The following is a 25,492-nucleotide window of genomic DNA, read 5'->3' as shown; positions in this document are numbered from 1 at the left end:
TCGGGGAGGGCCCCAGAGCTGCCAGGGGTTGCATGAGGGTGGGAGGCTGGAGACCCAGAACGTGGCCAACAGGCCCTGCCTTCAGAAGAGTGGCAGCGGTGGGAGCAGCCGAGGCACAGACTGACCAAGGAGGGAAGGAAACTCGGAGGCCTGGGCCACACCTCTGCATGGAGCACTGAGCCACCAGCTTCCGACTTCCCCGTACAATGGGGTCCCTGGTACGAATTACACGTCATGTGATGGCAGGCATACCTCCCAGTCCCAGCCTCAGGCGAGCCCGCAGCCCTGGGAACAACGCTTAAGGATTCCTTGGCACGGTCTGTACACTGTTCAGAGGAGTGGCCCCACGCCCCTTGTTCTGCCTTGGGGGCACCCAGAATCACCTTGGCTCGTACAAACAGGGTCAGAGATAGAAAATTTCTCCATTATCTACAGTATAAAGAACACACCCAAGCACGGTGCTGGTTCCCAGGCAGACCTGGGTTTGCAGATAAGCTGAAATGTCAAAGCGATGCAAAATTACTTTTAAAAAACAATTTGCAAGTCATTTTTTTTGATTTTTTAAAAAATACTGTCTGTTTTTAAAACCACATGCTTAAATAGACTCTGTAGTCAATAAGATTACCAAAAGGGGTTTTTCTTGTCCTTTTCTTTATAAAAACTGTTTGAGCAACCTCTCTCTTTAGAGCACACCCGTGTCTCTCCATCCCCGTCCACAACACCGTGTGGGCACCTGGAAGTGGCCCCTGGCTCCGGTTTTGGACTGAGAGTCCCCCTTGCCCATGGGGCTGACCTGTGCAGCCGCTTCAGGGCTCACATGGCCGTGTGCCGTGCAGTCACCGGACAGTGTCCTCAAGACCAATTTCTAGAGATGGCAAAACTCTACAAGTGCTTTCGGGACTTTCGGGTTCTGGGTTTTCCTTGGAAAAATGAGAGCTGGACCATGGTGGGTGGGGGACAGATGCTGAGCAGTGGTCAAGTGCAGGTGACGGGGATCCTCCCTGGCCCTGGCCGCCTTCACCTTCTGCAGCTGGTGCCCTTGCTTTGGACTCTGAACCCAGGACCTCTGGACCCCTCAGAGGTGGTGGATAGGGTTAAAGGCTCCGGCCTCCGACGTGGCTCCTGCGATATTCAGCCAAGCATCCAGAGAGCTCTGGGAGGGGGTGTGGAGAGGAGTGTCCTCGGAGAGCGACAGCATCATTGCATACGCCTGGCGAGAGAGGACATGGGACTGGTGGTGAGAAGTGTTGGGGACCTGCAGTCCAGATGGGCAGGGCTGAGCCCCGCCCATCCCTGGCCTCCCGCTGCTCCTGGCCTGGCTCAGCCTCGCCCTGGGCAACAGGAAGGCCCAGATGCCCCTGGATGAGAGTGGGTGTGACGGCAGGGAGGGAAGGAGCCTAAGACATCACAGCCCCAGTCGGGGGCCTCTTGTGCACACAGGGCACTCTCAGTCTCTTGGGGGTGCTCTGCCTGCAGTCACCTCTCCACCTCCCAGATTTCTCTGCCTGGTGACCAGCAAGAACTTACAGACACACATCCCCTCTGGGAGGGCCCTGGGAATTGGTGGTAGTTATTGCCCCCCCGTGCCAACATGAGTCAGTCCCTGCCTGGTGGGGAAGGGGGTCTGGGGGACACCTGTTTTGACAACTTTGGTGACACCATGGAGCTACTTCTGGGAAAAGGGGGTACAGAGCTTCTGAGCCATCAGAGTTATTAGAGAATGCAGATGTCTTTCTTGGCCTCAGACAGTCCACGGGACACCCTTCTGCCCCAAGCCACAGGGCAGCAGGTGATGGGACCCAGGGGTGCTCGGAACATTGGGTGCAGGATAAGACAGGGTGGTGGGAAAGCCCGATGCTTTTCCCACCCAAGCTGACACTCTGGACAGAGTTAGTAATCAGACAAAGACAGACATGCAGACGGCTTTCACCGAGACTCGGGGCGGGTCGGCCCCCTCTAGGAAGGCTGCAGAGAGATGAAAGAGACCTGAGCCCTCCAGACTGGAGAGGGTCGGGAGGCGGGGCCTGTGGCCACCTACCCTAAGGAGTGCAGTCAGGAAGTGTCTAGGGCCAAGTCTGGGGTCCTCGCACACCCCTGGTCACAGCTCCAGCTGGGAAGCAGTGACCACCTGACTGGGCACCTTCCCCTGAGAAAAGCCTGGGCTGCCGGTCTCTCCAGCTTGGATCAGAGAGGGAGGGAGACCCAGGCGGCTGCAGTGTTTCGCACTGGGGCCGAGACGAGTGGGACCGCCCACCCCGTGTGTCTGTGAGCACCTCAGAGGGAGGGACGGAGCTTGTCGTGAGGGTCCGGCCAGGCTCATGTGCTTTCAGCCTCTCCCTGCCCAGCCCGGCTTGCAGGAGGGTGGTGATCGTTGGGCGTCTCTCTAGCCAATGCAGGGGGCACGGGGTGGCAGGGTCCTGAGCTTCCCCCAGACATGGGATGGCCACAGCGCCAGGGGCTGATGGCCACAGAGAAGGGGCTGGCCCTTGGCCGAGGAGGTGCAGCAGCCACCTGCTGTCTGAGCCAGGTGGAGGTGGGAGGCGGGGCGGGGCTCTGATGGGTACCTACCTGGTTCTTAGCCTGCCTGTACAGTGTCTGTTTTAAAGTCTCAGAATCTAAGGTGGAATTAAGCACATCTTTAACTTCAAATGCTTCCTCAGCTGCTCTGCGGAGATCCAGCCCCTTCCCAAAAGTCGGCATCGGCTCCAAAGCTAACAGACCGCCTTCTTGCTCCTCAATACACCTGCACCAATGACCAGGGAGAGGGAGGGACCTGGTGTTAGCTGGCCTGGCCTCCGGCCACCTCTCTGATGCCATCAGGCTGGCTCTGTGCCCGCATGCACGCCACGGGGTCTCCACAAGCCACATGCACAAGGAGACAGACACATGGACACATGGACACCTGGACAGGAAGCCACACAGATGCAAGAGAGAGAATGGATGGAGAGCCACAGAGGGTGAATGCATGCACACGCGGCAAGCAGCAGGCGGGGCTCAGGTCCTGGGGCAGAGGGCGGGAAAGGCCTTAATTCTCTGAGGCTCTGGGCAGCTCAGGAGGGGCCTGGGCCAGCATCAGGGCTGGGGAGGAAATGCCATCTCTGAAGAGCCTCCCCCAGGAGGGTCTCAGAGTGCTGGTGGCATCACTGGTGCCAAAAGTAGGTGGCGAAAATTCAGGACATGGGGGAGAGGCTCTGGCTGTGCAAATTCCAAAATCATGGTGCTTGGCCCCTGCATGCAGCCCCACTAGAGGCTGCTCCCCAGGGCATGCGTGGGGGCTGGGGGCCCCCGAACCCTTGTCTCTGGCCAGCCTCACCCTGGCCCACACACAGAAGCCTCTGCGGTGGAACCGGCCCCTGGGCAGGAGGGTGAGCCCAGGCCGGGAGCAGGCAGCTCATGGGTGGTTTGAAGAGGGCGATCCTGGCGCCACATCCTCCCGCCCCTCCTGGTCCCCAGCACAAGGCTGCCCCCACCTGCGGGTGCGGTCGAAGCCCATGGCCAGCGAGGTGGGCGGCTCCTCGTCCTCCTCGTCCTCGTAGACACCCTGGGGCTCGGGCGTGGGGGACACGGTGTCTTCCTGTGACTTCCCGGCCAGGCTGTCCTCATCCTCCTCCTCCAGCTCCTCGTCCTCTTCTGCCTCCGCATCCTCCGGCTTATCGCTGGCTAAGCCTGGACACTGGGGACTGCCGTCCAGGTCTGGGACCTCCGGGCTGCAATGACACAGGAGGAGGTTGCGGCGTTCGGGGGCCTCTAGCCTCACCTGCACCCCTCAAAGGCCGGCCCCTCAACTCTGGTGGGCTCTTCCCCCACCACCCCCACAGCCCTCCCAGTCCCCTTCCCAAGGGAGTTCGGGACGGCTCCTCCCCTCCCTCGGCCCAGCCACTGTCCCTGCAGAGTGACCGTGATGAGGCCGTGGGAAGGTCCGAGGAGCAGGGCAGGGTGTGGAGGGCACAGGGGCTGGGCTGCTCAGCAGAGGGTCTTGTTATGCCTCGGTGGATTCCAGGCCATTCGGGGGTTTACAGCAGGTGTGGGTGCTGGGCAGGGAGCTGCGGCCAGGCCCATGGGGAAGGTGGTCCTGCGCTGGTGCAGGGCACTGCACGAGGGGTGCCCCGTGGCACTGATCAATGTGTGCTCCTTTCGGCCAGCCTTGAGGACTCAAGGACATGGGGTGGTGGCCCAGGGAGCTGGGGGACCCCTGAAAAAAGTCTGGGATCCTGGATTATGGAGAGCTAGACTGGCCTCGGGCTCCCCACTGTCAACAGTCTAAACCCGCCACGACGAGTCTGCTCCAGAGACTGTGGTGGACGCTCTCCTGCAGCCCAGACCCCACCTCACGTCCCTCGGGGTCCCTGCAGTCCTGGCACGACTCTTCCACTCTGGTTCCTCATTATTCAAGAAGAAAAGCCTGCCGGGTGAGGTGAGAATGCTCTCATTTCCTTCAAAGTCTACCGGAGTTTTGTTCATGTTCAGATCCATGACTAGAGCCTTGCACAGGTGGGCTGGGCCCCGAGGGCACTGCAGGCCACCTGGGCAGGTGCTCTATGCACCGGCAGAGGACATACACGAGGGCACAGTGCACGATTCCTCACCGGCCCACGTTCAGAGCCCCAGACCTCACCGCCTCCTAGGCCCACGGGGTCTGTCCACAGCTGCACTGGGTGGCGCCCAAGGGCTCGGGGAGACACAGAGGTCCTGTCCCTAGTATTGAAGCAAGATGGTGACAGCATCTCCAAGTGATCGGCCTCCTAACTCGAAGCTGTGTTGAGGACTCGCCCGTGGACACGGGGCTGGACTGGGCTGGGGGAAACTCCTCCAGTACCCGGCTCTCAGCAGACTCCACGTCTCCATTTCTTGTCTTTCTACGTGAAGGTATTAGAGAGGCTGACAGCCGATCTGCTTTCCAGGATGGGCAGAATCCTGACAGGTTTGGGGGTTCCAAGGACATTGCCCTTGTCACTGGTCACCTGTGTTGGGGGGCTGGCCAGAGTGTCCTGTGCACACGTCCATCTCCCCAGTAACAGAGAGCTCTGGGATCTGGGTCCTGCCTCCTGCCCTGGCTCACGGTCCACTCAGAGAACGGGATGAGACAGCACAGGTGGAGAGCCCGTGCCCAGCACCATGCTCACCACATAGACTGTCTTGGTAAGTCACAGCCGATGGCCCCATTAGGTTTACATTCATCTCCGCTCTGTGGGAGCAGGGACTACGTTCTCTGATCTTTGCTGCCCCTGCACAGAGTATTTGCTCACCGATGGCAGTGGTGGCGGGGGTGGGAGGTCCAGCAGGGACAGAGTATGGGGTCAGCTTTAGACAGGGAGGGCAGACACCCTGGCTGGGAGGCATGTCAGTCTCCTGGGGCTGCTGTAACAAAGCGCCACAGACTGCGTGGCTTAGAACAGCAGGAATTTTGCCCTCACAGTCTGGAGGCTGGAAGTCTGAGATCAAGGTGTGGGCAGGGCTGGCTCCTTCCGGGCTGTGCGGGAGAACCTGTCCTAGGCCTCTCTCCCAGTGCTGGTGTGGCCGATCTCAGCACTCCATCTCTGCCTGTCTTCACGTGGCGCTCTCCCTGTGTGTGTCTGTCTCCAAATCCCCCCTTTTCATAAAGACCCCAGTCCTTGCATACAATATTAGCCTAATATTGGATTAGGGCCCACTCCACTCCCGCGTGACCTCATCTTAACTTAATCACCTCTTTAAAGACCCTGTCTCCAAGGAGAGTCCCATTCTGAGGTCCTGGGGGTTAGGACTTGAACATATGAATTTGTGTGGGGAGTTGTGGGGCTTTGGGGCCAGGACACGACCTGGCAGACCGTGGATTCTCACTGACAGTCAAGAGAAGGAAACTGGTTCTGAGTGAGAACCAGAGAACGTTCATATCGGCCCAACATCGAACTGCCAGCATCCCCACCACTCCATGCTGATTGGCTGAGTCATGTCAAGCTTGCCCGTGGCTCTGGGGACAAGGCCAGCAGGACCTTGGGGGCCTCACCTCAGCAGGATAGGCCACCAAGAGACTGGCTCAGAGGCCCAGCTCTGCCACGGACTCTCTGAGGGATCTGGGCCAGCCTCCACCTCCACCTGAGCCTCATTTGCCCCAGGCCTGCCGTCCATGGGACAGGGCTGCTCTATCCCCAGCGCCAGGGCCATAAGGAGCAGGTGCTTGTAGTACTCTGTTGCAGAGAGGAGGGTTAGGAAGGGGAGGTCCTGTCCTATGCACTGGGAGGCCCAGTGGCCCTTCTTCCTTCTGGAGGCAGCCCCTCTGTCCTGGGGACCTTGTGCGTGTCACCGGGCCTGCCACCCTGGCCTGGGCCTGGGGGCCTTGCTGTCCTCCAGGGCTCAGGACCTTGGCAACCCCCTGAGCACGCACACCTGGTGCCGGGTCCACCCAGCGAGGACGCTCTTGCCAAGTCCTCATTCCTCTGTATGGCTTTGCCCTGGGGCTCCAGGAAGCCACAGTTTAGGGGATTGTCTTTAAAAGTGAGGACGTGCCCCAGGGCATGGTCTGGTACTGGGGCTTAGGGAAGGCCTGGCATAGCCACAGGTGGTCACGTCTGTGACATACAGCTTTCTCTGAAGGCAGAGGACAGCTCTCAAACAGGGTGTTCTCAGAGTGGTAGGGGCCAGGTTCCTTAAGATCATTGTGCCTGGAGCCGAGGATGGGGACGCCTGGGGACGCCCAGGCACTCTGGCTGCAGAGTGGGTGGGGCTACGCCTGGGGTGGGGCCGAGGCTTTAGGGACAGCAGCCCACCGCCCACTCCTCTGAGTCCCCCCTGGGCTCTGGTGGATGAAGATACTCAGGGCCCTACACGTGAGATCACCTTCCCAGGGGCATGGACTAGGGGCAGCTTTGCCAGAAGCAGAGCCAAGTGCCTCCTTCGTTTCTTGCTTGGGCAGGTCTCCCCCGGGCCCCTCCTCCCTATCAGCCAGGAGCCAGGAGCACTAATGACAAGAAAGACACAAACGGCCCTGCCCTGGAGCAGCAGGCAGGCTCCTGGGGACCTGGTCTCCAGGGGATTCTTCTTCACTTGCTGGAGGTGGGTGGGGATGGGCCTGGGCTCTGGCTTCAGGTTCTGAGCCTGGCTGTGGCACTGAAGCAAGGCACCCCACTTCTGTGGGCCTGTTTCCCCTCTGCAGAATTAGGGGATCACATGCTGAGGACTCCTGGAGTTTGGAGCACCCTTGGTTCTCTGCCAGCTGGTGCAGCATTAGATTTTATCTAAGGAGAACCTCTTCTTGGGGTGTCTGAAGGGTCCTTCCAGAAGAGAGGGGCCTCAGAGTAACAACGCTGAGCCCTGGGACCTGAGGCTGCACAGAACACCTGCCAACATCCCTGAATCTGAATTCTGCTACTTTTCTGATGCTCTGTATATGTGTGCGCGTGTGTGTGTGTGTGTGTGTGTGTGTGTGTGTGTGTGTGTGTTAAAGGGGCAGCATTCTTGTTTGGAAGCCATTAGTGCCTCCGATTAAACAAAGGTGCTCTTGAGTTTCAGAGGCAGGGCTGAACTTGGCGCAGAAGCCCTCACCTGGCCAATGTTTTGCACGCAAACCTGTCAACAGCAAGGCCGGACAATGCCAGCTGCCATTTAGCCCATGCACTGGGCTATGCACACAGCTCGCATCATCTCAGGGGTTCTCTGGCCACCCAGGGGTGCTTACTCTCAGCACCCTCTCCAGGTGGAGAAACTGAGGCAGGTAGAGGGGAGCTCCCCGGCTTCCAGATGTCAGAGCCCAGGGGCCTCACCCTCTGCTGGGTGCACCCGGGATGCTGCTGGGGTGGAGATGCATGGCTCTCAGTGCAGCCACACAGGGCGGGCATCCGGGCCAGGCCTTCCCAGGGCAGGGACGGTTTCCTTACCGTTTATCTGCTCGCGTTGAGGTTTGGTTCATCTCACTATTGGCAATGAAGTTTCTGATTTCAGAGAAATAGGAGTCTTCTTTCTCATCTAAAAGTGCATGGTTGTCCGACTCGGAAGTGGGGGAGGAGGCGCTGGTCCCCAGGTGGTTTGTGAGGACCCCGGAATGCTGGCTCACTGTGGATGGGCGGGAGCAACAGGGGTTCCTTCAGCTGAGCCCCCTCCCATGGGGCAAGCCAGTGGGGGAGCTGCCAGCCGCAGAAAGTGCAGATTTGGGGTGCTCTTAGGGAAACCCCAGAGCACGAGGTTCTCTTTAATAGAAGTGGACTGAGGCGCCCGGTCGGTTTTCCCTGGGACTAGCGCGCGGCCCCTCCCCCGCCCCTCGGCCCCTCCCCACCCGGCCCCTCCCCCGCCCCTCTCGGCCCCGCCCCGCCCCGCCCCGCCCCCACACCCCAGGCCCGGCCGCCCTGGGGCACCTGGCGCGCTCTCGTGCTCGTGCTTCTTGAGGTGCCTGTCCAGGTTGGTCTGCTGCCCGAAGCACCGGTTGCACAGGTGGCACTTGAACGGCTTCTCCTTGTTGTGGATGTTCCGGACGTGCCGCTGCAGGTTGGAGGAGATGCTGAAGGAGCGGTCGCAGTACTTACACCTGGAAGACACGCGCGCGCCTCAGCGGGGCCCGGGGGAGGCTCTGCCGGGCTGCCCGGCCCTGCACGCGCCCCGCGGACCGGGGCAGCAGGGAGACGGGGCCGGCGCCGCGGGTGGTGGGGACAGGCGCCCGGGCCTCTGCCCCCCACCCACAGTCGAGCTCACTGTGGTGTCCCCGAGACCGGCCGTGGGATCACCTTGACAGCCCGAGGCACCGAGGGGAAGCTGTCCCCAGAAAGCGCCTGGCTTGAGGAGCAGGTGCTCACCCTCTCTATTGTCCAGGGGCGGCAGGTCCTGTTTGAACGTGCTGGCGGGGGACTCTCTTGGGCCCTGTGCTCCTGCGTATGCTGCGCCCTGGACCCTCCAGCCTCTCCCGCCCCCATGCCTGGGTCCCTCCAGCTCAGAGGCCCTGGGGCCAGGCGGGTCTGATGCCGGAGGGAGACGTGCTTCCTGCAGCCTCAAGAGGGCGACCTTGCACCGTGGAAGGACGCTCGGGCGGGTTTTCCTGGGAAGGCCTGGCCCTTGCACCAAGTGGCTGAGGGTCCTTGGGCAGGCCCCATCTCTCTTGGGGCCTCAGCTTTCCAATCCATTAACTGGGGGCTTAGGGGGTGCCCCAGATGCTCTTAGCTCAGCCTTACCACCTGTCCCCCCAACCCTATTCGGATGGCAAATGACCATGCTGAGCCCTGTTGGGCATGGCCAGCTCTGTGGGCTCAGTTTGTCTTTATGCATGCCCTGCTCTGCAGCACACAGGGCTGCTCCCAGGCTGCACCACATGTGGGAAAATTAAGAAAGACACCCCTCCTGCAGATGTGTCAGTGGCACCTGGCAGAATACGACCATGACATGCCAGGTTTATCACAACGAGGCACCTCACTGCCAGAAGATCGCTGTAACAAACAGCCCAGGACGTCTGCCACGTGAGTGGCTGTGCTGGGAATGACCTTCGCAGCCACACTTGGTGGCCCCGCGGGCAGGGGAAGGCAGGTTGATCTCCCTGTGTTACACAGGAACTGAGAGCTGGGGGCCTAAGCACACTTGCACTGAGTGGCAAGAAAACCAATCCTGGAACATACAGAGAGCCGGACAGAGAGAGAGAGGGATTCAGAAGGAACCTTCTAGGCTCTGCAGGCAAACGCATGAGCCTTACGAAGGAGCGGGCTCCTCACTGTGGGGAGTCCAAGCAGAGCCGAGGCGGCGTACTGAGGGGCCTCTCACCAAGCCTGCACGCCTAGCCATGCTGTTGGGGAATCCCGACGTTCAGTTGCACACGTGTGCCCGGGTGTGTGCATGAATGCGGGGTGTCTGTGAGCGCATGCTGCAGGGTCTTAGCTGACCGAGTCTGTCAGAACCCAGAGCAGTGAGTCTCAGTGGGGCACAAGGATGGGGGTATGTCCACCTGCAGGGGCGAGGCCATTCTAAACGTGGCTGCAGGAGGGCCAGGACCTCGCAAGGCCCCCACCCCACCCCAATTTGGTGCTGTGGCCATCTCCAGCTCAGTACACTGGTCGTGCACCCTGGTCACATGGATGAGATGTGCCTGAGACCACTTTGGGAGGGGCTGTGTAAGGGTGGCTTTCATGGCACTGAACTGCCAAGCACAGGAGGGGCCCGGCCCCAGCGATGGACACCAGAGGCCCAGCGTGGGACCCTAGCCTGGGGAGTCTGATCAGCCGTCAGCACGCCCCAGGCCCTCCCCGAGGCAGGAGGCAGTAGCTCCCAAGCTTTCTGGGTGTCACAGTGGGCCCAGGAGCTGAGCTCTCCCCACACAAGGGGTGGCAGCTTTATGAAACACTGTCCTTGGAATCTCAGAGCCTGCAGGCATCCCCCTGCCCCCCAAGGTGCCTGATAAAACCTGGGAAGTCTGATGATGGGCCCCCAGGGAACGTGGAGGTGGCCCTGTTGGAAGGGGCTCCCCTTGGCCTAGGGTCTTCTTCCAGTCCTGGCTGTAGTGGGCGCCCGCCCTCCCCCAGCCCCCGAGGGCTCCCATGTGCTTTCCTGGGGTTCCGTTCATTCCGTGCCCGAACCTTCCTCCACAGTACAGTCATTGGTAATCTACAGACTCACTCTGCAGGCCGGCCCCTGGGCCCCTCTTAAGTGGCCCTCAGCCTTCCCTGCTCCTTTGCCTCTGGGCACTGACCTCTGGACCTCTCTGTGGGGCCCCTGCTTCTCCCTGGGGCTGGTCACAGCTCCGCTCCCGCAGCCTGGTGCCGTTCAGCAGCCTGCGTTGGCCGACCATCCGCCACTCACTCTGGGAGCCTGAGCGGTTTAGTCCTTCTCGGTGGCCTATCTCCAGGGAGCTCAGGTGAGGCTCCCGCCCCCTCAGCTGTTGGGTCAGAGATGCTCAGGCACCCCCTACCTGACGCTCCCACAACAGTCCAAAAGGAGACCTTTTACACCCTACAATGCACCATGTCACTCCCCTGCCCTGATATGTCCTTAACCTTACAGACACCCTGGTGGCGCCCGGCTCTGGGCCATCCTGCTCTTTAGGGTGGTGGCTCAGGAAGGACAAACTTGATTTTGCGTCATCAGAGCAAGTGCAAGTCCAGGCTGGCCGCCAGCCCAGGTCTGGACATTTGTCCCCAGCCCAACAAGAGGCACCCTACTGCAAGGACCTGCAGTCCCCGGCTCACGGATGCAGGCCAGCCTGCCTGTCTGTCTGCACACTCCACACATGGCCTGTTCAGTTCCTGGTCTCTTTGGAATGCAGGGACCCTGTGACAAATTCCACTTCATGGTTCCTGCATAAACTCTGAGCGATGGCCATCCCAAGTCAGAAAGGAGACTAGAGCAGGAGCTTGTCCACAGAAACGAACAGGACTCTCATGCGAAGGGGTGGGGGCTCTGTGTATTCTATTTGGTCATAGAGGGTCCTGAACGTGGCCCTCTCCTGCTTCTAATCTAAATAAATGGCCTAGACAGAGAAGCCCATTTGATATTTAGGGGAGCACTGAGCCTAGGGCTGCGAGGGAGCAGAGTTCTCCAAGCAGCTGGGATTTGTGTTGTAAATAAGCTGACAAGTGGCTAGTGAAATATATGGCTCTGCTGTGTAAAATAACACACTGTTGGGCTCCAAAAAGAATGCGAGAGCACAGACCGCCCTGGCCACGGCACTTGGTGGAGGGCTTGGAGAGGACCTTGCTGTGACCGTCTCCACGGAGACCCCAGGCAAGCCCAGCACGGTGGAGATGACGGTCGGCCCCAGGCCCAGAGCCAGGGGCAGGAGTGTCCTCCCCGGGGTCCAGGGGGCCACCGCCAGCCACCACGAGGGGAACTGCTCTTGGTAATTGTAAAAGTAGGGTAAGAAAAAGGAAGAGAGATTTTGAAACCCAGCCATAAACATAAAACTAAAAAGGAGTGAGGACATGCACAGGCCACCTGCAGACCCCAGTCGAAACAACTGTGCCTCCCCAGGGCACCCTGGCTTAACACAGTTGGCAGGACAGGAGCCTGGAAGGAAATAGAGGAAACCAGGGCAGACCAGGAGTCGTGCATCCTCAAAGCAGGACCAGGGGCTCCTGCGGGAGCCCCCAGGCCCCATCCAGGGTGTGACTCGGGCCCCAGCAAGCAGCATCCTGGAGAGCCCCCCAGCACGGCTGCCAGAACAGATTCCGGGAAGCAGCCCCCCTCATTCCCACTTCAGTTTTATGTCTTTCCAGCACACCTCCCACAAAGCCTATATACTGGAGTTTTAAGACGTAAGAATGGCGTTAACTGCACCTCATCTTCCAAGTTCATGAAAAGATCTTCAGGCCAGGAGAAGCTGTGAGCCAAGGACAATTCATGGGGCCAGGAAGAAGGTTTGCCTTCCCCCAGGAAATGCGTGCGTCACACCAAAGGGTCTTTCTTTGTCCTGTCGGGGCTCTGAAGCACATTCTGAGTGTTTTTAGGTCATCTGAGGCAGGGGCAGTTTGATTATTCCATCGCTTGAGCCACATATAAAAGCCCCTCTTCCTCCTGCTTGCGAGGGGCCTGCGACAGCCCTGCTTCTCCAGGGCACACAGGCAGGCACGTGTGCATACACACCCACCCAGCGGGCACACACAGGGTGACAGCCCCTCGGAGGGGCAGGCATGGGGGCAGCGAGCTTCTCTTGGTGGGCCTATGGACAGACGGCACGTTCTGTTCCTCCAACTTAAAACCCTTCCAATTATCAAAGCGAGCCCAGTAACCACCAGAGGTATCAAAGAGAAAGACCCACGCCCCAAACGCCTCAGCACAGGGCTGCCTTGGGCCAGATAAAGTCAGGATTTGCAACACAAACTTGCAAAGCAATTATTGTTACCAAAGTCGAAACTCACAGATTGGAGAGAGCAAAAGAAATCAATGATAATTAAATTCTTCTATAAACACGGCCCCGACCCTCTGGGGGCTGTTAGCAGGCAACACTGTCCAGAAGTCGGCTCTCGTTACAGAGAAAACACATGGCTCGTTTTCTGTGAGGGGACCAGACCGAACCAATCTTTCTGTTGCTGGCCTTTGTTAGGTTGTAAGTCACTATTTTTTGGAGGGGGACAAGGGGGGCCTGTGCATTGGGGAGGACGGGGGCACTGGGCAGACAACTGGTAGGTAGCGTGAGCAGTCATTTACCTGCCAGATGGGACGTGGTTGGGGATGCGCCTTACGTCTCCGGTGGGGCTGGAGAGCATGGCACACGTGCAGGTGCCTCATGTGACCTCCTCCCTGGGTATGGGGTCGTGAAGCAAGTCCCCAGGGCCCGTATTACCTTGTGGTCACTTCCTGGTGACCCCAGCTCCGTGTGCCTAGAGTACTGGAATCTTATGCCACCAACTTAAAACCATGCCAAGCTTCCCATATTCCCAACGACCTCTGTTAACCACACATGCCCCAGAACATGTTACTAAACTGGTCTTGGCGTAGAAACCAGCCTTTTCCCATCTGCCTCTTGCTTACAATCTCCTGGGGCTCTCGTTTTAAAATGCCAACTGCCAGGCCCCTCCCTGGGAGTCACTGACCGGCTGAGCTGGGCAGGGCTCTGGGCATGTCAGGGCACCACCCTCGGCCCTTCTCCTGCCCCACAAAGGCCCTGGGGACAAGAGAACAGGGAACTAGCCTCTCCCAGGGCCAGAACAGTAAGCTATGGTAGGCTCCAACCCCGGGCAAGTCACGGGGCGTCTCTGAGCCTTGGGTTCTGCATCTCTGTGGGGATGACCAGGCTTGCTGGGGGGCTGTCGTGAACCTAAAATCCAGTGATTCACATCCTGATGTGCTCTGCGGCTGCGTCTCTGCAGGCCACAGTGGCTGTTCAGGAGAGGGCAGACGCGTGGCTTCCCAGCCAGGGCTGCCACGGGGACCCCAAGCGATCCCTCAAGGCATCCCAATCCCAGGGTGGAGACACACCTCTGCATGGAGCTCCCCGTCAACCACCTTCCACCCACTAGGGGTGGGGGTGGCTATGGCCCTGTGAGATGGCTGCTGCTGGACTGTATGCGCGTGAGGCTGAGTGTTCTCCCACCCAGACCACTCCTGGGGCCCTGGCTTGTGGTCGACCCCGCTCTGATCCTGAGCCCCTGCCCAAAGTGGTACCCCATGGCAGGTGGAGAGCTGCTCCCTGGCATCCTCCTTTGTGAGCAGTGCAGGAGCCTTCTGGAAGCTTCCTGAGCACCTCCTACCTCATCCTGAAAGTGTCCCAGGGGGCAGGACAGCAGTGGGGCCAGGAGAGAGGGGTCCAGAGAGGAACCAGACCCGAGGTCTCAACGCGAGCCCCATGGGTGCCTGTGGCCCTGCTGGAGGAAGCCGGGAGTCCCTGGGGAGGGTGAGTGTGTTCAAACAAGTGGCGATGATAGTCCACTGTGGCAGGCTGCCGGAATCACAGCCCCGCCAGGAGCCTGCTCCCACATCTGACCCCTGCAGCTCCTACCTGTACGGCTGCTCCCCGGTGTGCGTCCTCAGGTGTCTGGTGAGATTTGCTGATCTGGGGAAGATCTTCCCACAGTACCTGGGGTGGAGATGAGGGGGCAGGGGGGGCGAGGGAGACTGTCAGGGTGGGTCACGCAGCCATTTCCTAGAGACCTTCTCCCCCCTGGTGTCTGGCGCCTGAGGTCTCACACCTGGGGTGCAGGTGGCCCTACCCACATGGTAGTTTCCAGTCTCCTCTTCAGCCACTGAGCCCAGCCCCCTTTTACAGAGAAGCCTGCCACGGGCCACAGGAGCAGACAGACCCTCCCTGTGCCCCTCGGGATGGTAGTGGAAGGAGCTGGCTAAGACGGGCACCAGCTGGCCAGAGGGCTGGGCGTGCCTTCCCAGTGCTGCAGAAATGCACAGAAGCTGCAGCACTGGGGCTGAGCGCTGACCAGCACGCCCAGCCTCGGCTTCCAAATTCCAGACAGCTGGGCCAGGTCACCCTCCCTTGAGCTCACATAAACACAGTGCAGCGCGTGGCGGGGGGAGGCCCACGCCACATTGATTTTTGGGGAGGGTGACCTCAAGCAGACAGGCTTCGCAGTGGCCATGACCATGAGTTTTCCCCTGACGTGCAGGTCCCTGGGCTGCAGGTGTAGCACCTTTGCCCCGCACCAGGGCCATCCCACCACTACCCCGGGGACACAGGGACCTCACCTGCATGTGTACCGCTCCTTGCCCTTCCTGAGGATGGGGTCCGAGAGCGTCGGGGGCGGGGATCGGAAGTTGAAGGGGTGGTGGGGGAGGGGCTGAAGAGAGCTGCCCGAGTCCGCTTTCATGGCCGCAAAGCTCTCCAGCTTCTCCGTCATGGTTTCAATGGCTGACATCTGTTGGCACAAGAGAGGGGAGTTCGTCTGTCTTGGAGAGTGTAGACCATCCGTGTAGGTGCCTAAGGGTCCTTTATGACTGAGGCATCATCAGGTCTGTGGGCGGTCACAGGAGACCTCCTGGTGTCTTCTTGGCCACTGGGCTGGATCCTTCACCTTTCTGTGTCCAGCCCTGCTCTTGTCTTTCTCTGGAACCCCTGTTGCATTCAAGGGTCTGGCCTTTGGGAGCTGGAACTGACCTTGAACGACCTGCCTCACTGCTAATATCTGTGATTACCCAACTCCTTATTCTGACCCAGGCCAGCAATGCCCAGCTGGCTTGACCCCGGGCCTGTACTCCTGGTTGGCCAGCTTGGGTTAAACACAGAATTATATCTAGGTTTTGGGGGTTTTTTTTGTCTTGAAAAACAGAATCCCAGTTTAAAACATGTGATCATGGGTCTGAGGAACCACCACCACCTAGTGGCAGCGTGTCATAATTGCAGGCAAAATACTAAAGAGAAATTCAACAGCCTCTGGAAGACCAGAGCCCAGGAACAAAATATTCAAACTCATAAAGGCAAATGTCACATGACAGATGACAAGTTGATCTGGACAACAGGAGCTGCCCTTCTGCTCCCTGGAGATGCCAAGGGCTTGCTCAAGGAGGGGATGGGAGGCATGGAATTGGTCATTTCCACCCAGTGGGCAGAGTTCTGATCAGAATCCCAGGCCCAGGCCTCAGGCCTTGATGATGGGGGCAGGAGAGGCTGGTGGAGCTACTCAGGTCTCAGCAAACTTCTCCAGCCAGAGCTCCTCCACTTGTAAGTCAGTAACAGCCCATGATGGAGGTGGGCCACCCCATGAGTGCCTGCTATAGGCCAGGACCTGTGGGAGGCTGAAAAGCAAGGGCTTTCATTATTCCCAGAGCCCTCAGGGTTTAAAGAGAACTCAGGGCCTTGGCAGTAGTCACTAAGCCTGTTGAAGGTGGAGCCAGGGTCCCCAGGGCCCTGCTGGGCACAGTGGGCACTCCATACATTTTTGCTCAAACATAGAGAAGGGGCTGGTGGGGAGGGCGGAGGGACGGGTGGCAACGGAGATGGGGAGAGAAGGAATAGCTGCTGGTTCTCAGAGAGCTGTGGTCACTGGGAGAAACTGGTCATTGGGGGAGGGTCCCTGGCAGCCAGCATACAGAGCGGGAGCAGGTGGGCAAGGAGAAGGGGAGGGAGGCCCCGCCTCCCCCAAGGCCCCCCATTTAGTGCCCACCACCTCAGGGCAACACTTCCTGCGGGCCTCTTGGAGAAGTTTCCTGCTCATTTACAGCAAGACCTCGGCCCCTGCTGACCACTGGCAAACAAAACATCACGTCACCTAGCGGGGGGTTCTTTCAGTCATCCCTGGCCATTCAGCCCTCGTCTCAGTGCCCAGTGCTCACCTTTGTGGGGCCCCGCTCACCTGGCAGGGAGCAGGGGCTTTTTACCAATGCTACTGGGCAGCCATAAACTTCAGTGTGGAGATAACTTTCTATCTGGGGAACAACTGACTGGTTGCAATAAAAGCACCAGAAAGGAGTTAATGAGTAGAAGAGTGTGTCCATCCGTGATGGCCAAGGCCTCCCCTTACCCAGGCTGCTGCCCTGGCTCCCTCGCCAGCTCTGCCCAGGCTGCAGGAGACTTCTAGCGTGTCCCTGCTGATGGACAGGTGGAAGACGCCTTCCTCCATGGCCTAGACAAGGGGTCCCCAGGGCAGGCAGAAACTGCCTGAGGGTGTCAGCTGTAGCTCCGGGACACCCTGCAGCTCTTCTCCACCCTGAGGCTCCCCAGGACCCCAGAGCTGGTGAGGGGCACACCAGGCAGGATCACCTTGCCCTGCACCAGGGGGGCCGTTTACCAGCACATCGGGCCTCAGAGCAGAAGGGTCTAGCGATGGTCCTGCCAAGCCCCTGCACGGCCCTGGCTAAGGTCTTTGTGCAGTAGTGGCTCTTGTGCTTGGTAGAGGCTGTTAGTTATCAGGCACCTTCTGCCCGACTGACAGCCCAATCTTAGGCCACTTAATTTGGTGACTTATCAGTCGGCCCTCTCTCCTTGCCTCCTCCTCCTGACTCCGGCTGCAGGGTGGCAGGCCCGCGGGCAGCGGCAGGAGGGACAATGGGCAGCAGGTCCCCCGCCGGGCCTCTCTTCCTCAGGCCTGGGCGGGTCTGGCCTGCTCGGCCTGCGCTGCATGATCAGATATTCCTGGCAGAGCCCCCGGCACAAACACAAACACAGGATGCGCTGGCGGGCTTGTCGGGTCTCTCCAGCCCGGCCCGAGCAAAATGGGGGGAAGTTATCAACCAGGCCCCACGGCCCCAGCAAGACAATGGGAGACGCTAAGTTTAGCTGTGAACTCAGCCAGGGTGCAGGCTTCACAGACGGGGTGTTTGTCCAAGGCGGGAAACACGAGAAAGGGAACAATGACCCAGTCTGCAGTCTCGGTTAGAGCCGCCCCGGCAGGCAGCCTGGGACCCCGGGTGGGGGAGGGCAGGTGGGCACAGGGGGCAGGAAATCAGGGAGGCGCTGCCCCTCCTTTCTGCCCCGCTGTGCCCAGCCCCCTGGGGGAGGCAGGAGTGTCTGCCGGCTCTACGAGGGCTGGGCTTGCCTGCACAGACTTGGGGGCTCTCCAGGTCAGTCTCTTTCCCAGACCCCTGCTCTACTGCCTGCAGACGCCTCCCTCTGGGCTGCCTCCTGCCCACCTGCCCTGAACCATGCCCTGCTCCGTGCCGCTGTCTGTGCGCTCAGGCCCTTCCTCTCATCTGGTCATTTCATTTGAATACATTCAGGTCTCGGCCACCCCAGAAAGACCAGCTCCCACCCCATGCCACCGGGGCTGCTGCCCGAGCCTGCTCCCCTGACGTTCAGAACGCCTGGACTCCCTCCGACCTCCACCCCCTACTCCACTGAAGCTGGTCCCTCTCCCAGGGTCTGGAGCCATGGGCTGCCCCATGAGGACCTCCCTCCTGCCTCATGCTCTGTAGCCTCACAGTGACCCTTGGGGCCTTCAGGGAAAGACTCCTCCTCTGCCTTTGAGGGACGAGGAAGCTGAGGATGGAGCCTGCCTTGGGCATGTGGCATGGCCTGGATGGAAACTCGGGCCCCCACCACACCAAGAGCTCCTGCACTGCCTCGGGCAGCCAGGGTGGGCCCGCCAGGCACGAGTGGTCCCGAGGCACCCCATCGCCTGCTCCCCCACTGTGGACATTACCTGGGGGTGGAACAGCAGCGGTGACGGCCGCAGGTACTTTTCCTTCAGGACTCCCACGGGGTCCGACACCTTCCGCTTTTCTACCCTGCTGGACAACAACACCGAGGGTTACGCACCCCCCTGATCCACCTGCCCCTCCGGGAGCTCATCTGTGCCCCGGTCGGTCATTAGGCCATGGTGGGGGCCTCACCACGGCTGCCTTGCCAGCTGTCACCTGGCCCTCCAGCCCACCCCTGCCTCCTGAACACTCTCACTCCGTGGTTCTGACACGTGCTCCCCACCCCCTTCAAATTCCCTGGTTTCCCCCAAAACCGCTCCTGCTTCTGGTGCCCATGCATGTCACGAATGCTTAATGCTGGAGCCTGGAATCTTCTCTGAAGGCCCTGTGCCCACCAGCCTCCAGCCACCTGGCTGGTCAGCCCCGTGTGCATGGGGGCCACCCCATCGGTGGTCCTGGGACTTGCCAGCGGATCACATGGAGGCTCGACCCCTACACACCAACTTCCCTGTCCCTCCCAGCCTTTGGTGCAGGGAGCTATCTGTTTGCACAGATAAATGTGAGTGGCTGGTGGGTTTCTGACCTGGGGAAGTCACCAGAGACTTCCCACAGCAACCAAGCAGGCCTCTACCTAAAAACCCTTGATGGCAGCTGGAGATTGCAATTCTAGAATCTTCTCCAAATGCCAATGACAACTCTGCTAAACACAAAACAAGTCTCCATGGTAAGCGAAGCTGGTGGTCGGGGTGGCATCCACTGACCCCTGCTGTACCCCGAGGATTCCCAGCCGTGGGGGATCTTCCCACGCCCGCTGCAGCCCCCGGCAGGGGTTGGGACCCGTGAGCCTCTTTCTCGGCATCTCTTTGGTCAGACCTGTGGCCCTCCCCCCAACACCCCTCTGAGCACACTCAGGACTGGGGCTCCTGTTCACTCGCTCGGGCCCTTGCTGGGCGCTGGTGTCCCTCACTCCTGCTCACGACTCTAGGAAGTGGGGTCTTGGCTTCTCTGCCGTCCAGGGGACCAGAACAGAAACTGGGGTGGGGGGGCACGGACCACAGCGAAACAGGTGAGGTGACCACAGGAGGGCACAAGCCACCGAGGAAAATACAGCCACCCCAAGGCCGCAGGTAACCCCACAGAGACCCCAAACGACCCTGGTCCAGGAGGGGGAGGGCTCTGAGGACAGAGAAGGCAGAGAAGGTTCTCTGCCCCGCAAAGGGACAGGCACTTGTCAGCGTGGGGGAGATTCACTCGGGCCCTCACTTTGCTGAGTTTAACCAAGGCCCCGACCAACATAGGGCTGTGTGGGATTGGCCTTTCTGGGTTTTTTTTTTTTTTTGGTTTAATTAAAATGTTTATTGTTTTATAATTTATTACTTCACCTACTCTAATCTTTTTTTTTTTTTTTTTTGGATTTATTCAAACTTTTCAATGCGAGATGGTAGAAATACCCAATTTATATTCTATTTTTTCCCCAACCTCTCCCCAATCTCCCTCCCGCACCCACCTCCACCCCGGCAACCCTCGGTATGTTCTCTCCCTCTGCAAGTCCAACTTTCAAGAGACATTCTGGGGTTGGCAGCATTGGCCGAGAGCAAGGGGACCCAGGGAGGAAAAGGCTTTGCAGTGGGACGAGGGCTCGAGGTGTGGGAAGCCACGGGCCACGGCAGGGTGGCTCGGGCCCTCTTTGAGGGGGGTTAGGCACACCATCCCAGTGAACCCAGACCCGGCCGTGTGCGGTTTGTCTTGCTGTCTATCCTGCCTTTTCCTGGTCTTGTGTCCCGTGGCGTCCCCACAAGCCTGGCTCCCTGAGTGACCGAGGCCAGCAGACCCTGCTGACCCACGGAGGACGTGTGTTGTGCCGAGATGCTCTGCTTCTGTCACGGAGGCGTTTGCAGCCCATCCTCATGGACGCACCAGCTGTGTGACGGGAGGGAGGACCCAGGAGCAGAGGGGCCGAGAGGCTGAGGGGACCTTCTCCCCAAAGCCCAGCATCTCCACGGGCGGTCACAGCCTCTGGCACCTTCACTTGGAAGGAAGCCTTCCACTTGCCGTGCATTTGTCTACCTGGATTGGACTTGAGGGCAATTTAGAGTGAACCCACACTCAGGCGCTCAGCTGGTGTTTGCTAAGCAGGAAAACCTCCTGAGTCAGTCTGTGTATAAAGGCAGGATCCAGGCAGCCTCTCTAGCAGCTGCTAGATCCTAAATCCCAAAGACGAGAGCTGGGGACATGTGTGGCCTTGGGGGAGCTCTGCGGGGAGCTGGGGATGGGCGCCTTCAGGGCCCTGTGACTGGCACCCATGGGTCCCACCTGCAGCCTGACCATCTGCTCCCTGCAGCTTCTAGGAAAAGGCCCAAAGCCCTAAACCAAGACTGTGGGCGTTGAAGGGCTGGATGTGGCAAAGAAGAGGCTAAGGGGGTTGTTGGAGGCAAAGGGCAGAGGGGAGCAGAGGCCAGGAAAGCAGAGGTAGCAGGAGACCAGGGCGGACTGGGGAGAAGCTTGCCCGGCTGCTGGCTCCAGCACAGGGCCTGACCAGGAGGCTCTGTCCCTTGGTCCCCAAACCCCGCCTCAGGTCCTGTGCTTGTCCCCCTGGGTGCCAGTACCCCTACCCTCTCATCCCTGCTGTTTCCTGGCCCGCTGGGAGTCCTGGAGTCCCTGATTTTAACTGGCAAGCGCTTCCTCAGACTTTGGCTGGCCATGCTCACCCCAGAAAGCCGATGGGCAGCAGGGCCTTTGACAGATGACAAGTTGCCCCCTCTCTCAAACCATCTACAGGTGGTGGGTGCTTAAAGAAACACCTGAGGGCACTGCTTATGTTTCCTGTGATGACGTCAGGATGTCGGCAGAAAGTAGGCCCTGGCAGCAGACCCAGGCCAGGCCTCAGGGTCATGCTGGACATGCTGGCAGCAGGACAGGTGTCCTCGATGCAGACACATGGAGACGTGCCCACCCTGCACTTCTTGGCCAGCAGCTCTCAGCCTGCCTTGCTCTGACATTTTGCCTCATCTTTGTCTTCCGAGAACCCAAAATGCAGCAGGTGTGACCTGCTCACCTGCTGCCTCTCTTGGAGTTGTGGGCTCCATGTCCCCAGGATGTGGCTGGCCCCAAGGAGAATGGTAGACATGCAGGCCAGGAAGGGCTGCCGCATGCCCCCCACGCACCAGTGCATGCATGCACACGTGTGTGCACACGTGTCTCTCTTCGAGGCACAGGCCCACATCAGTTGCACCAGCCCAGCCCACTCACGAGCACACCCAGGTTCACCTGCCTGCATCTCCCTTACACAGACACGCAGGCAGCGTGGGGCAGGGGCTCCTAGGGGTACGACCCCTCTCGTCTAACCTAGCCCTGCGCTCATTGCACTCTAGGGAGGCTCAAAGCCTGCCCAGAAATCGGGGAGTGGGATTAAATTTGCCCCCACCCGGGGCATCAGGGAGTTGGGACAGTGATGCTTCCTCAGCCCCCCAGACTCCTCCGGCCTCCTCCCCCTCCTCTCTCCAGGGCCCAGCAGCCCCTTCTCTGATTTCCCCTGGGCCACCAGAAAGCCCTCGCTGTGGCTCCAGGGTGGGGCCGGGGGCCACAGGAGCAGCCACAGGGAAGCAGAGCCGTTGGGGGTAGAGAAGACACTCAGAGGAAGCAGGACCCTCTGACTTGTGGGAGGTGGAAATTGGTCCAGAAAAGGCAGCTGGAGATGGGGGCTCGTGCGGGGCTGAAGCAGGCAGTGGACGTTGGAACCACGTGTGTCTGGGAGCACCGCTCTGGCCTCCCAACCGTGGCCCTGGCCAGTTGCCCACCCTAGGAACGGCCAAGCCCGGCTTCCCTCAGGCAGGATGCGGACCCCTCCGGGGCCGAGTCACCTCCCCGAAGCCAGCAAAGGCAGAGGGAAGAGCCTTGAGGGAGCTCTCGAAACAGGGAGACCCCTGCACTGAGCCCACCCAGCTGCCACCGGGGCGGGTCGTGGCCCTGTGGGAGCACAGGGGAGGGCGGGGCGTGTTATACCTGTAGATGGGGTCCATGAAGAAGGGGGATGGCTTGGCGTAGTGCAGCGAGGGCTGCTGGGGCAGCTGCGCCGGGCACACCTTGGGCAGCGCCTCGCCGGGCCCCAGCTTCCGCTCGCCGTAGATGTGGTTCTTGCGGGGCTCCCGGCCGCCTCCGTTCTGGCTGGCCCGGGCCCGGCTGCCGATGCTCAGGTCCAGAGGCTGCTCCTCGCCGGATGCGGGCACCAAGGGGACCTTGGGCGTGGGCAGGATGGGCTTCGCCTCTTTTGGTTTGGTGGTGAGGTCGAAGGGGCACTCGGCACTGGGGCCGCCCACCTTGAGGGTGTCCCGGGGCGACTTTGGCTCGGCCTTGACCAGCAAGTTGTGGGTGAGGGCTCGGTCCGTGAAGGGGTAGAGGGAGTGTGGGAAGTTGGGCAGGAGCTGGAAGGGGAACACCGAGTGGTAGGGCAGCGAGCCCAGCTTCTTCTCCTGCATCCCCATGAAGCCCGGGCCGAAGTACTTCTCGGCGATGGACGCAATGGCCTTGATGGAGTCGCCTGCGGCGCCCGACGCGGCCAGCAGCTGCTCGTCGGGCGGCGGGAGGAAGGCGTGCTGGGCGTAGAAGACGGGCACCTCGGCCAGGCTGTTGGGGGCCCCAGGGGGTGCCGAGCCGCCCCCAAGCTCGGGCTTGCCCTCAGCCGGCCTGCTCTTGTCCTTGACCTTGTCACGGTCGCTGTCCGCGTCGCTGTCCAGGTCTGAGCCGGTCCCCGTGCTCGTGTCCAGGTCAGTCCCCGTCGTGGTGTTGATGTCCTCGAAGTCGCTGACGTCCGACACGTCGCTGATCCGCGTCTTGAGCTTCTCCGCGTACGAGTCCTCCAGGCGGCTCCCGAACTTCTCCTCGGGCCCGGTGCCCGCGGTGGCGCCCTGGGCACTGTTGCTGACCGCGGAGACGAGGGGCAGGGCCGGGTTCCCCAGGGGGCTGGGGAGCTTGGCGTCCGGGGTGTGGTTCAGGGGGCTCTTGAGCAAGGGTGTGGGAGGTAGCAGAGGCGGCCGGGGGTACAAGGACGGAGGGAAGATGCCCGGGAAGCCGGGTGTAAGCGCGGGGAAGGCCGGGGGCGCCGTGGAGAAGGGCAGGCTGCCCGGGTGCGGCCGGGAGGGGAAGTACTCGTGGAAGCCCAGGCCGGCGTGGTTGAGAGTGGTAGGGGGCTTAGTCTTGTCCACCAGGGGGCTGGGGGCCAGGGGCAGGCCTGGGGTGAAGAGGCCGCCAGGCGTGTAATGGTTCTTGCCCTCGCAGAAGCGCCGGTGCTTGTTGAGGGAGGAGGTAGTGCTGAACATCTGCCCGCAGTCCTTGCACTTGATCTGCGTGCGGCAGTCGGCGTGCATGCGCTTGTGCCGGCACAGGTTGGAGAACTGGGTGTAGGACTTGTGGCAGACCTCACCTAGAACATCAGCAGAAAGCAAAGACACACATGCCATGAAGTACCAGGAAGCCCTGCGCCCAGAGGGGTGGGACCAGGGGTCTGTGGGCACGCGTGGGTGTACTGTGCATGTGTGCATATGCACACACATGTGCCTACACACGTGCATGTCTGTGTATGCCCACGTGTATGTAAGCATGCAAGCATGGGCACACATGTGCACGCATGAACACGTGTGTGTGTGCCTGTGCACACGCACCCCACCCTGGAGTGGCCTCCAGTGTCTGGCTCGCTTTGGCCAAGACCACCCGAGCCCTGCCCTGGGCCCCTGGGCCAGCTTCACAGACCCCACAGAGCCTCGATCTCCTTTTCAGGCAAATGGGGACGTCACTGCTTCCTCCCAGCTGCCCCAGAGTGTTGCTAATTCGGGAGCCAGGACCTTCAGAGATCACAGAAGGAGGGTGAGCCTGCTCCCCAGGGCTGGGCACCACAAAGAGAAGTTGCACAGCCACGTCTGCAGCTTCCGCAGCCTACGAGGCCAGCGGGCTCAGAACCCGGTCACCGTCCTCTGCACTTCAGGGACCGCTGCCCCAGCGGGGGTGGAAGAAACACCAGCCACTCTGATCGGGTCTCCCAGTCCCCAGAGATTTAAAATGCTGCTTGCTTCCTCCCTCCTGCTCTGGCTCTGCCCCAGGCCTGCCACTGCATCCCAGGAGCGGGTGGCCTCCGGGGGTGGGGGGGGATGCAAACCGTTGCTGGGGGTTCTATGGGGCTCCGGCTCAGGGGAGTCCAGGCTCGGGGAGCACGGCTCCTGGCAGCACTTGGCCACCATCTGGGGGTGGCTGAAGGTGGGATGGGAGGTGATCCCCATGCAAGGGGGCGTGTGGAGAGGAATGGGTTTCACCTTTGAGAAAGTGAAAATCCTCCTTCCAGGAACCTCCCCAAACTGAGAGGGGAGAGGCAGGGCCAGGATCTGGCATCTTCCCTCCACAGGAGAGAGCAGAGCCACCGAGCCCAACTCCAGGGCCCAGAGGCTCGGGGGACCCGAGGCCTGTGAATCAGGGGTCAGCAAATCACCAGCTTGTCTTTCTGCTCTTGTTTTTCTAATGAGAAAGGGAGGACCATGGGCACACGCACACACCTGCACCCACACGCACACACCTGCACACACATGCACACACCTGCACACACCTGCACACACCTGCACACACACGCACATGCGCACACACGCACACGCACACACACGCACACACACGCACACACCTGCACACACACGCACCTGTGTGTCTCTCTCTGCAGGGCAATTGCCCCCTAAACACAGCCCGGTGGAAACAAGGACTTGACTGGGCTCATCGCTCTCCGCAAACGCTCGGCAGCCTGACTTCAGGCGATTCTAGCAGGGAGCCGCTGACAGGAGAACTTTGCCTCATTTAACCAAATCTGCCCTTTTGGAAGGCTGCTGACAGAGAGGTGCCACTCCACGGGATGGTCTGTATATATCCTGGGGTCACCTGCCTACCCTCAGGGAGGAGCTCATGCCATGCCAGCCAACAAGCAACACCTGGACACTCCCGATGCCCTCGCTGCACCCGGCCCTCCACAGGGCTCTACCAACCTCTTGTCAGTGGC

The 25,492-nt window shown here is 60.3% G+C and overlaps 1 protein-coding gene across 1 annotated transcript in view; it reads right to left on the bottom strand.

Annotated features, from left to right (window-relative positions):
• Nucleotides 1–1,075: 1,075 nt before the first annotated feature.
• Nucleotides 1,076–25,492, bottom strand: part of PRDM16 (PR/SET domain 16) — a 234,175-nt gene continuing 209,758 nt past the window's right edge. The window contains exons 10-18 of the mRNA XM_063105685.1: nt 22,468–23,884; nt 18,468–18,552; nt 15,079–15,248; nt 14,381–14,458; nt 8,328–8,497; nt 7,854–8,028; nt 3,471–3,707; nt 2,569–2,743; nt 1,076–1,210 (exon numbers count right to left, since the gene is read on the bottom strand). Of these exons, the coding sequence (XP_062961755.1) occupies nt 1,076–1,210; nt 2,569–2,743; nt 3,471–3,707; nt 7,854–8,028; nt 8,328–8,497; nt 14,381–14,458; nt 15,079–15,248; nt 18,468–18,552; nt 22,468–23,884 (2,642 nt within the window). The remainder of the gene's footprint in view (nt 1,211–2,568; nt 2,744–3,470; nt 3,708–7,853; nt 8,029–8,327; nt 8,498–14,380; nt 14,459–15,078; nt 15,249–18,467; nt 18,553–22,467; nt 23,885–25,492) is intronic.

The sequence above is a fragment of the Cynocephalus volans genome, chromosome 8, assembly GCF_027409185.1.
Source record: "Cynocephalus volans isolate mCynVol1 chromosome 8, mCynVol1.pri, whole genome shotgun sequence".
Classification (NCBI taxonomy): Eukaryota; Metazoa; Chordata; class Mammalia; order Dermoptera; family Cynocephalidae; genus Cynocephalus; species Cynocephalus volans.
The sequence above is the reverse complement of the archived record's forward strand: the minus strand, read 5'-3'. Positions and strand labels throughout refer to the sequence as shown.